The following is a 12,365-nucleotide window of genomic DNA, read 5'->3' on the forward strand; positions in this document are numbered from 1 at the left end:
TTGTGTAAGTTGGTGGAATTTCCTTTTGACATTTTATAGCTGGACTATAAATATATGAAAACATTCATATGTCAGCCTACATTCTTTTTAACAGGTGGTCAGTCTGACCAAGGCTATGGGTCTAAGGATGAACTTATAAAGGATGATGCAGAAATTCATGTGCCTGAAGAACAAGTATCAGGAGACTTGATAACTAAAACAAAAGTGCCAACAGAAGGTTAAGTACTGATATTTACTAGCTTTACTTAGAAAAATACCTATATTAATTAAAAGTCTTATTTGATAATTTTGGTGATAATTTCCAGAAATGTAAAGTCTGGGCTTATAAGATACTATGTACTCTTATATATGATAGATTTTTGGTAGTCTCTGAATTTTAGAATTTAAGAGATCTTTAGAGACTCTGTAGGTCAGCCCTCAACTTTGTAGGAAACTGCAACCCATCAAGGTATTCATTTGCCAGTGTTAAATAACTACTTGGTGACAGAACCAGGACTAAACTCTTAGTCATCAAACTTGTATTCCAGTGTACCTTTTATTTTAAAATGCTCTTTCACTAGAAGTCCTTCAAATGTCTAAGTCGATATTTTTCATTTCTAGGTTCCAATACAGACTGTGTAGTTTTCCTTTTTTTAGGGGACTCATTGAGATAGAAATGAGAAATGATTTGTAGTAGCCGTTTTAAGGAAATATGGAGGAATATTTTGGCTTTTTGATAATACGATGTTCTTCCTATCCTCTTACAAAAAAGTACACTTTCTTTAATGATGTCACTTACTTTATGCTCTAGAATTATGCAGAAGAAAGCCCCTCTCCTACTTGACAAGTGATGAGGAGTGTGACAGAAGGCCAAAGCCTTAATTTATTCGCTCAGGAATGCTCAAGTTAGGATTATGAATGTTAAAATAAAGCATTTATTTCAGTTAGTACTGGCAAGATTTATGGCATAAAATAAATCAGTAATAAAATAGAGAAAAAGTATTCACCCCCCACTTAGAGAAAAAGTACATAAAATATATTAAAAAAATACTTTGTTTCTGTTCAATACTGGCAAAAATAGGAATGATAACATCCAAATATTTTTTCCCAGAGGTATGCGATGTCTCTGCTGTTGTGGCCAAACATTCACCACCTAGTGCAGAGCCCCAGAGTCCTACTGAACCTCCTGCATGGGGCGGCAGTATTGTGAAAGTTCCATCTGGTATATTTGATGTCAACGGCAGGAAAAGTAGCACTGGTGAGTCTTTACATATTGGTTATTACATATTTAAAATACACTTCTATAGGTACATGTGTGTCTTTAATGACATTATAAATTGCTAACTTAATTGTAATGAACATGCTAAAGAGCCAGAAGTAAGCTGAATCCTATAAATGTGCTAAAGAAGAAATTAAAATAGTTATTTAAAGATAATTCATTTTTAAAAGGAAGGGTATTAAGTGTGTTTAGTTGTTATTTGGAATACCTTTTCTTATTATAGTGCTTGCTCTGAGTTCCATCCTCCTTTCCTACGGTTGATAATGAGAGAGGACTGTAGGACGGGCCTGCTATACTCATCCTGAACAGAGAGGCAGTTATGTGGTCAAATTCCAAAGGGCTTGTGTGTGGCAGGGTAATTCCTAAGCCTGAAGGGAAATGGAAGAAAAAAATTCACATCACTTAACGTTCTGCACAAAAATACCAGCGGGTCTTTAATTTTTGCCCGATTATTCTAGGTACCCTGAGCCACTTCCTATTTATGGTTAAGTATTTGTAATGAATAACTGTTGTGTGTGACTCCCATGAATTTGAGTTTACTGCCTTCAATTATGTGTCGTCCTCCCAAGTACCCTTAAGGCATACGTCTAAGTGTATGATTTTAAAAGACAATGAAATTGGCCTGCGTCATTTGCCTTTTGTTAGTAGTACAGTTCACTTCCCTAAAGTCAGCTGTCTATCTGTAAGTGTATCTATTGTATGACTTTATAGAAATTAATTCGCTCAGCTTTTTAAGTCAATGTGGAAATACTTGTTATTCCTAAAGTTGTTTTTTTTTTAAATTGTGATACCAAGTTCGGTTATTTTACAGGGGGTGAGGGGGTAGTGTTTTGCTAATGAGGTGGAGCTACATGTTTTTTGAAAAAAATAATTGATATATATATTGTTTATCCCATTTTCCCAACCTATTGATAGCAGGTTAAAAAAAAAAAAAAAAGGAGGGTAGAGTTTTTTTCATCAGAGGTTTAGAATCTTCTTAGAATATTGAAATGGACATGGTCTGGGGACTGGTGCATTTTCTTCTCTTTTTATTGATCTTATTTCCATGTTACATTTTGATGTAGGAAGATTTATTCTATTAAGAAAAGAGGAGGTGGTAATGAGGCTTTTGCCAATATATCAAACAGTCAATTTTATTTTAAAATTGAACAAAATGTGACACTAAATTTCCTAGAAATGATATGAGAACCAGTAAATTTGCAAAGATCTTTTCTCAAATATTGGTAAAAGTTTTCAAAGCAGGTACAAACTTCGGAGTTATAAAATAGGCTAATTTAATTCCCTTAAATGCTTTAAAAATATCTCTAAATGCTTATTATTCTGTTTAATTGGAATGATTATGATTATTAGTAGATACCAATTTGGAATATTAAAAAGAACCTTGAAATCAATTTGGAAGATTAAAAAAAAGATCTTATCAATGACAACTTTGCCCCCCAAACTCCCAGGTCATTATACTTTTTAAAAAACAAATGAGAATCCTAAATATGAATGGGTAGACTTAAGTTCTGCTAATGATACAACTGGAAATAGCTTTTGGTCTTGGCGTGGAAAAAATTGCATGGTAGCAAAGAGTTAACGACTGCCTGCATCCCCCAAAGCTGGGGGAGGTTCCTACAGACACTGGCATAATTTTGTTCCACTTGCTCAAACAAGATTGACCTCTGTGAGGGCTGGGGTTATGTCCGTTTTTTTCTCCATTGTATTCTTAGCACCTCACATAGTGGGTGCTAGTAGGAATTCAGATATTTGTTGAAGGAATAAACATATCTGAAAAAATTCTGGCTCTTCAGATTTTATCAGGCTTCTTGGAATTTGCCAATTCTAAGTGCTCCATTCTAGATCCTTTTACTTTGGAGAAGTAAGGCTTTGGCTATAGCAAATATATGATTTCTCTATGATTATGAATTTGCTTTCTGCAGGGTAATTCCTGGCAAATACTTGTTGAATTAGATATATGAAACCCAAGACAGAAGAGATTATTTCTTTTTAGGTCTGCTATTTAATGTGGAATATATTTCTTAAACTGAACATAAAACTCTTAAAATATAAAACATGTTTATAGATGTATATTTATTGATAGATGTCATATCTTTTAGTGAACAGTACAGGTATATACAGTATATATTGCACGATCTTTTTTTAAAATGTATGTGTATATGCATAGAGGATGAAAGGCAGATTATACATTAAAATGTTATCTCTGAGAGGCAGGGTTGAATGGAGTAATTTTTGGACTTTTTCTGTATACCATCTTACCTTTCTGAATCTCTTACTCTGAGTATGTGTCACTTTCAAAAATTAGAAAAAAAACATTTTTATAAAAGTTACATCAGAAAATAGAGATTTATTTTTAATATTGTACTTTCTCTTTTTAGGTAGTACATCAAATGTACTGTTTTGTACTCAAGATCCAGTTGAAAATGCAGTCTTTGGCGAAGTTACTAATCTCAAGAAGAATGGTGACAGAGGAGAAAAAAGACAAAAGCATTTTCCGGAGAGAAGCTGTAGTTTTAGTTCTGAAAGTCGAGCAGGAATGTTGCTTAAGAAGAGCAGTTTGGACTTGAATTCAAGTGAAGTGGCTATCATGATGGGAGCAGATGCCAGGATTCTCACAGCAGCATTGACGAGTCCTAAGACTTCTCCACTTCATATTGCAAGAACCCATAGCTTTGAGAGTATTAGCTGTCATCCAGCTGACACTAGGACTCGTGTGTCTGAAAGCACTTGGGATTCTGAGCGCAGATCGTCATCGGTGTTAGAGATGCTTGAGGAAAGCCAAGAGTTCATAGAACCTGTGGTTGATGAAAATGTAGCTAAAACTACTGTGACAAAGGATGCATGTGACAGCCTACAAAATGACAGTAATCAGTCCAGAGACTTGAAAGCAGGATCCAAAGATCTAGTAAATAAGAGAAGTAGTTTATGTGGTGTTGCTAAAGCTATTGAGAGGGAAGATGTTGAAACTGGACTAGATCCTTTGTCACTTTTAGCCACTGAATGTATAGGAGAAAAAAAAACTGATTCAGAAGATAAGTTGTTTTCTCCAGTTATTGCACGTAATCTGGCTGATGAAATTGAAAGCTATATGAATCTAAAGAGTCCCTTGGGTAGCAAGTCTTCTAGTATGGAATTACATGAAGAGGGAAACAGAGAGCCTGGCACTACCAGTGCATTTATTCACCCTTTAGAGAGGAGATCAAGCCTACCTTTAGATCATGGTCCTGCAGCACAGGAAAGTCCTGAAAGTGAAAAGAGCTCCCCTGCAGTGTCCAGATCTAAAACTTTTACTGGGCGTTTCAGGCAACAAACTCCCTCTCGAGGTCATAAAGAACGCTCAGCTTCTTTATCAGCGCTGGTCCGTTCTTCACCACATGGCTCATTGGGTTCTGTGGTAAATTCTTTGTCAGGGCTAAAGCTGGACAATATACTCTCAGGGCCCAAGATGGATGTGCTAAAATCTGGTATGAAACAAGCAGCTACAGTAGCCAGTAAGATGTGGGTAGCTGTATCATCTGCCTACAGCTATTCAGATGATGAGGTAAGAGTGTTTTATGTGTGTCATCTATCTGATGTTGGAATGTTTGGAGTATTTTTTAATATATACATTATTATTTAGATATTTCTGGTAACTTTTTTATATTTTAAAACATGCATATCCTACTTTCTTGAAATGACTTCAACATACATGTAAGGAAATAAATAATGAAGAAATAGAATATCAGGACTACTTTATAATTCCACAGCCCAGTCTAAACTAACACATTAAGTCTATTGATTTGAAAGAACTAATGATTAATGTTTGATTTAATAATGTTATATTTGCCTAGCACTTCACTTTTTAAATAGCTTTCACCTGTGTTATCTCTTCAAGATATGTGAAGTCACTCTACAACTTAATCAATAGATTTCATACTGCACAACAAAAACTGCTAACTATTTATTTATTTATTTTGGCTGCACGGGGTCTTAGTTGCGGCACGTGGGGATCTTCGTCGCGGCATGTTTAGTTGCGGTATGTGGGATCTTTAGTTGCGGCATGCAGACTTCTTAGTTGTGGCATGCATGTGGAATCTAGTTCCCCAACCAGGGATCGAACCTGGGCCCCCTGCATTGGGAGCACAGAGTCTTACCCACTGGACCACAGGGAAGTCCCCCAAACTGCTAACTTTATATTGAAGTTCAGTTTATCTACAATACTGTATTAGTTTCAGGTGTACAGCATAGTGATTCAGTTTTTGCACATTATATTCCATTATAGGTTACTATGAGATATTGGGTATAATTCCCTGTGCTAGAAAGTAAACTCCTGTTGCTTATCTATTTTATGTATAGTAGTTTGTATCTGTTAAACCCATACCCCTAATTTGTCCCTCTCCCCTTCCTCTTTGGTAACCATAAGTTTGTTTTCTATTTCTTTGAGTCTGTTTCTGTTTTGTATATACATTCATTTGTATGACTTTTTAGATTCCACATATGAATGATATCATACAGTATTTATCTTTCTCTATCTGACTTACTTCACTAAGCATTAATATCCTCTAGGTCTCTCCATGTTGCTACAGATGGCAATATTTCATTCTTTTTAATGGCTGAGTAATATTCCAGTGTGTGTGTGTTTGTGTGTGTGTACGTGTGTATCACATCTTCATGATCCAATCATCTGTTGATGGGCACTTGGGTTGCTTCCATGTCTTGGCTATTGTACATAGTGCTGCTATGAACATTGTGGTACATGTCTCTTTTTGAATTAGTGTTTCCTATTTTTCTGGATATATACTCAGGAGTGCATTGCTGGATCTTATGGTAGTTGTAGTTTAGTTTTTTAAGGAACCTCCATACTATCTTCCATAGTGGCTGCACCAATTTACATTTCCATAAAAAATGTATGAGGACTCCCTTTTCTCCACATCCTCTCCAACATTTGTTATTTGTAGACATTTTGATATAGACATTTTGACAAGTGTGAAGTGATACCTCTTTGTGGTTTTGATTTGCAGTTCTTGAATAATTAGTCATGATGAGCATCTTTTCGTGTGCCTGTTAGCCATCTGTATGTCTTCTTTGGGAAAATATCTATTCAAGTCTTCTGCCCATGTTTTGATTGGATTGCTTGTTTTTTTTGATATTAAGCTGTATCAGCTGTTTGTATATTTTGGGTAAGTTGCATCATTTGCAGATATTTTCTCTGATTCCATAGGTTGTCTTTTTGATTTGTTGATGGCTTCCTTTGCTGTGCAAAAGCTTTTAAATTTAATTAGGTCCCATGTGTTAATTTTTGCTTTTATTTATTTTGCCTTAGGGGACAGATCCAAAAAATACTGCTATGATTTATGTCAAAGAGTGTCCTGCCTATGTTCTCTTCTAGGAGTTTTATGGTTTCAGGTTGTATATTTAGGTCTTTAATCCATTTTGAGTTTATTTTTGTATATGGTGTGAGGGAATTTTCTAATCCCATTGTTTTACCTGTAGCCGTCCAGTTTTCCTAGCACCACTTGTTGAAAAAACTGTCTTTTCTCCATTGTATATTCTTGCCTCCTTTGTCATAGATTAATTGATTGTAGGTGTGTGGGTTTATTTCTGGGCTCTCTGTTCTGTTCCATAGATCTATGTATCTGTTTTTTTGTGCCAGTACCACACTGTTTTGATTACTGTAGCTTTGCAGTATAGTCTGAGGTCTGGGAGGTTTATACCTCCTGCTTTGTTCTTTTTTTCTCAGGATTGCTCTGGCAATTTGGGGCCTTTTGTGGTTCCATATAAATTTTAGGATTATTCTATTTCTGTGAAAAATGATAGGAGATGCAATCTGTAGATTTCTTTGGGTAGTGTGGCCATTTTAATAATACTGATTCTTCCAATCCAAGAGCATGGGAATATCTTTCCATTTCTTTTAATCATTTTCACTTTCCTTTATCAATGTTTTATAGTTTTCAGTGTGTAGGTCTTTAACCTCCTTGATTAAGTTTATTCCTAGGTTTTTTTCTTCTTTTAATGCAGTTTTAAATGGGATTTTTTTTTAACTTTCTCTTTCTGATATTTCATTACTAGTGTATAGAAATGCAACAGATTGCTGTGTATTAATCTTGTATCCTTCAACCTTGCTGAATTAATTTATTCTAAAAGTTTTTGGGTGGGGACTTTAGGGTTCTCTGTATAGAGTATCATGTCATCTGCAGTCCCTTCCAATTTGGATACCCTTTTTTCCCTTGTTTGATAACTTTGGCTAGTACTTCCAATACTATGTTAAATAGAAGGGGTGAGAGTAGGCATCCTTGTCTTGTTCCTTAATTTAACAGGAAAGCTTTCATCTTTTCACCATTGAGCATTATGTTGGCTGTGGGTTTGTCATAAATGGCCTTTATTATGTTGAGATATGTTCCTTCTGTACCCACTTTGATGAGAGTTCTTTTGATGAATGGATGTTGAATTTTGTCAAATACTTTTTCCGCATCTATTGAAATGATCATGTGGTTTTTGTCTTTCTTTTTGTTAGTGCCATGTGCCACATTAATGGATTTGCATATGTTGAAACATCCTTGTGTCCCCAGAATAAGTCCAGCTTGATCATGGTGTATGATCCTTTTTATATGTTGTTTGATTTGGTTTGCTAATATTTTGATGAGGATATTTGCATCTATATTCATCAAGAATATTGGTCTGTAATTTTCACTTTTTGTAGTATCTTTGTCTGGTTTTGGTATCAGGGTAATAGTGGCCTTGTAGAATGAGTTTGGGAGTGTTTCATCCTCTTTAATAATTTGGAATAGTATTAGAAGGATAGGTTTTAGCTCTTCTTTACATGTTTAGTAGAATTCCCCAGTGAAGCTGTCTGGTCCTAGACTTTTGTTTGCAGGTAGTTTTGTTATTGGCAATTCTATTTCACTTCTAGTAATTGGTCTCTTCAAATTGTCTATTTCTTCTTGACTTGGTCTTGGCAGGCTGTATGTTTCTAGAAATTTGTCCATTTCTTCTACGTTGCCTGATGTGTTGGGATATAAATGTTCTTAGTATTCTGTTATTTTTGTATTTCTATGGTATTTGTTATTTCTACTCTACTCTTTTCATTTCTTATTTTGTTTATTTGGGTCCTCTCTCTTCTTCTTGGTGAGCCTGGCTAGAGGTTTGTCCATTTTTGTTTATCTTTTCAAAATACCGGCTCTTAGTTTCATTGATTTTTTTCTATTATTTTTTTATCTCTATTTTATTTCCTCTCTGATCTTTATTATTTCCTTCCTTCTGCTGACTTTGGGCTTTGTTCTTCTTTTTCTGATTCTTTTAGGTGGTAGGCTAAGTTGTTTGAGATTTTCCTTGTTTCTTGAAAGAAGGCCTGTCTCACTGTGAATTTCCCTCTTAGAACTGCTTTTGCAGGTACCCATAGGTTTTATAAAGTTATGTTTTACTTTTCATTTGTCCCAAGGTGTTTTCTGATTTCTTTGATTTTAGCATTGGCCCATTGGGTTTTTAGTAGCATGTTGTTTAGTCTCCATGTGTTTGTTCTTTTCCCATTTTTCTTTCTCTAGTTGATTTCTAGTTTCATACTGTTGTGGTCAGAAAAGATGCGTGGTGTAATTTCTATCCTCTTAAATTTTTTGAGGCTTGTTTGTGACTTAGTATGTGGTCTTTCCTGGTGAATGTTCCATGTGCACTTGAAAAATGTGCATTCTACAGAATAGAATGTGTATTCTGGTTTTGGATGTAATGTCCTTTAGCGATCAGTTAAGTCCAACTCGTCTATTGTGTCCTTTAGGACCTCTGTTGCCTTATTGATTTTCTGTCTGGATGATCTGTCCATTGATGTCAGTGGGGTGTTAAAGTCTCCTACTGCTATTGTATTAGTGTCAGTTTCTCCCTTTGTGTCTTTGCTTTATTTATTTAGGTGATCCTGAATTGGGTGCATATATGTTAATGACTTTAAGATCCTCTTTTTGTATTGATCCCTTTATCATTATATAATGCCCTTCTTGTCTTTTGTTATAGCCTTTGAAAAACTGCTAATCCTTTTAAAAATCATCATAAAGAGAATTAATCATACTATCTTTTTGTGAAAATAGGAGTGGGCAAATTTTGTATTTAAAGAACTTAGAAGGTCAGTTAAGGAAAGACAAAATAAGCTAACTTCAAAAGCATCTTAACCTGGCATTATATTTAAAACAAACAAAAAAAAACCAGTGTGAGCCATTTCACTTTTGAAATTTTATCTAACAGTGTTAAATAAAAAGCTTTCTATAGAGTAATTTGGACTTGGAATATATGACTGTTAATTCCAGGTGGTTGCAGATCTTAATCTTTCTTTTCTTTTCATTACTATTGCCCTAGTACCATTGACTACAAAGGCAAATAGGATATACCTAATAAATATTTTCAAGTGAAGGAATGAATAAAAAGTCGAAAATATTCATAACTTTTATCCAGAATTTAAGAAAATATTTAGGGATATGTGTAAAAATAGCTCAAGTGAATTCAGCAGTGTAACTCATATAAAATTTACAGGATTCTGAATGTTTAAGCAGTAGAGGATTTACTAAATTCTTAATAATACATCAGTAAATCAGATAAGGTTGCAGGGATTTAAATAATGTAGAAGATTTAATGATAAACTACATGAGAAGAATGGGTTAAAAATATCCTATTTTGTAAAAATGTATTATGTATGCATATTTTTGACTAGAAGGATATACATCAAGATTTTTACTGTACTGTGTGGATGTTGATATTATAAGTGTTTTATTTCCTGTTTTGCATATCTATTTAATTTTTAAAAATCATTTAATATGGTTTTATAACAAGGAAGACAAGTCTTTCTCCTTTAAAGCAAAAATTAAAAAGGAAACTGCTTATTGAAATGTTTTCTATCTAAAGCATCAACAGTCACTTATAGTGGTTAAGAACTCAGTGTTCAGAACTTTGTTCATGTTTTATTCCTCTAATAATGATGGTTGTATTCAGAATAATCATATTGCCAGCTAAAATTCTCACCACAACCTTATTTTAATGTACTTACATTATCCACTTTTTTCAGATAATATAATTAAAAGTTATGGAAGTTAAGTAATTTCTGCAAGGTCACATACCTAATATGTGAAGGGGGGCCAACACCACAATCTGGCTGACTCTTGGAAGCCCCTCCTCTACTTGGACTGGGGTCCCTGATTACACTGGGCATAGTGAGCGTCTAGAGTTCCTTCATTTTATAATTTTGAATATTGGAATAAACCCCACACTCCTAATATACACTAGGAGCACAGCATAATCTTGAAGCATAGGTCATTGCTTGAATGTCTTAGAGTATGGAAGAGAAATTCCAAACAACAGAAAGAGCTCATGGTTTTGAAACATATGATGATGACGATTTATTTAATTACAGATGAGTTTAATTCTGAAAAGGGTAGAGTGAATATATTCTCATTGGGGAAGGTATTACTTATGTATGTGGGATTTTATTCTTTTCAATTAAAGGAGGAAACAAAGAGAGATTACAGCTTCCCAGCTGGCCTTGAAGACCATATTTTAGGAGAGAATATATCACCTAATACGAGTATCTCAGGGCTGGTCCCTAGTGAACTTACCCAGAGCAACACAAGCCTTGGCAGTAGCAGCAGCAGTGGAGATGTAGGCAAACTGCATTACTCACCAGGTAAGGGGAAGGATCGTCCTTTCTTCTAATTTATAGAAAATTAATTTTTAATTTATGCCCATACTTCTTCCTCCCTGCACCACACACACAGTAAGACCCATTTGTTGAGAGGATCTGATATAGTCACACCATATTATCACTGTTATTTTATATGATCTACAAGTACTGTAGTCACCCACTGAGTTTATTTTTAGTTATGTTCATTTATGGATTCTATCATTAGTTCTCAAACTTTAGGGTGTCTCAGAATCACTTGGGGAATTTGTTTAAAAGTATATACAAGTATCCAAGCCCTAGGTTAAAACTTTTGAGACTTAATCTGTGGGATGGGACCTTAAGAATGTATATTTTTGACCAGCTCTCCAGGTGAATCAGATATTTACTAGAGTTGGAGAATTTCTGTGCTATATCACTGAAATTTCCTAGTTCTGTGTTATTTTTTAAAATTGTAATTTTATTCATTTTCTCCAACTTTCTATTATGAAAAATGTCAAATATCCTAAAAAGTTGAAAGAATAATATAGTGAACAATCATATGTTCTCTACCTAGATTTAGTTAACTGTTGTTAACCTTTCCTCTGTGTATATACATAAGTACATTTTGATACTAAACCGTTTGAAGGTAAATTGCAGACTTCATGATATTTCCCCCTAAGTATGCATTTCCAAAGAATAAGGACATTTTCATACATAATGTGTTATGATGTTTACTTCTCTCTAGGTGAACTTCCATTTCCAAGAGGCATAAAAGGGCAGGACTTTGAAAAGTCAGATCATGGTTCTTCTCAAAACACCAGCATGTCCAGCATCTATCAGAATTGTGCAATGGAGGTAAAAGTTCTGTACTCTGTCCATGATAAAGTGGCTGTAAACATATTTTTATTTCAGAATGGCATTTAACAGAATTCTGTACCTTTATGGACAGAATAATAAAATAAGTCATTTTGTTGAATTTGCTTGATGTCTTATGTAAACAAGGCAATAAACTGGTAGTTTTACTTGTAAAGTAATTGAACTGTTATTCCAAGTGTGATCAACAACATAAATACAATTCTATGTTTGTCTCAAGAGGATGGCCTATTAAGACTGATTTTCACTATGGAGGTTCTCAGTATGTGTACTTTTCTGCTCTTAGGTTTTGATGTCAAGTTGTTCACAGTGCAGAGCTTGTGGAGCTTTAGTTTATGATGAAGAAATTATGGCTGGATGGACGGCAGATGATTCAAACTTGAATACAACCTGTCCCTTCTGTAAAAGCAACTTCTTGCCTCTTCTCAACATAGAATTTAAAGACTTCAGAGGCTCTGCAAGGTTAGTATTGTAAAAGCTCCCTTAAAGAGGTAAGCGTCCCCCAAGAGGCATGACTCCTGGGGGAAGAGTGAAATAGTCATGGTATGCTCCAGGTGTTCCTTTCCTCACCCTCTTGCACTTTCAGTATTTGAGTAGAAAATACTAATATGTAGGAGACCGCTT

General features: G+C 34.7%; 1 protein-coding gene and 1 pseudogene across 11 annotated transcripts in view; one reads left to right on the forward strand and one right to left on the reverse strand.

The window, feature by feature from the left end:
* DENND4C (DENN domain containing 4C) overlaps positions 1 to 12,365 on the forward strand; it is a 130,496-nt gene that overhangs the window by 94,347 nt on the left and 23,784 nt on the right. For all 10 annotated transcript variants that reach the window (XR_014265408.1, XM_082467981.1, XM_082467984.1 and 7 more), the window contains 6 exons: positions 95 to 217; positions 1,091 to 1,237; positions 3,637 to 4,799; positions 10,715 to 10,892; positions 11,614 to 11,723; positions 12,028 to 12,203. Coding sequence is in view for 9 of the 10 variants with exons in the window: in XM_082467981.1 (XP_082324107.1) it covers positions 95 to 217; positions 1,091 to 1,237; positions 3,637 to 4,799; positions 10,715 to 10,892; positions 11,614 to 11,723; positions 12,028 to 12,203 (1,897 nt within the window). In the remaining variant the exon portion in view is untranslated. The remainder of the gene's footprint in view (positions 1 to 94; positions 218 to 1,090; positions 1,238 to 3,636; positions 4,800 to 10,714; positions 10,893 to 11,613; positions 11,724 to 12,027; positions 12,204 to 12,365) is intronic.
* Positions 1 to 12,365, reverse strand: part of LOC309663710 (cytochrome c oxidase subunit 6B1 pseudogene) — a 523,800-nt pseudogene that overhangs the window by 78,017 nt on the left and 433,418 nt on the right. The window lies entirely within an intron of this gene.

The sequence above is a fragment of the Balaenoptera physalus genome (genome assembly GCF_965194825.1).
Source record: "Balaenoptera physalus genome assembly, chromosome: 7".
Taxonomy (NCBI): Eukaryota; Metazoa; Chordata; class Mammalia; order Artiodactyla; family Balaenopteridae; genus Balaenoptera; species Balaenoptera physalus.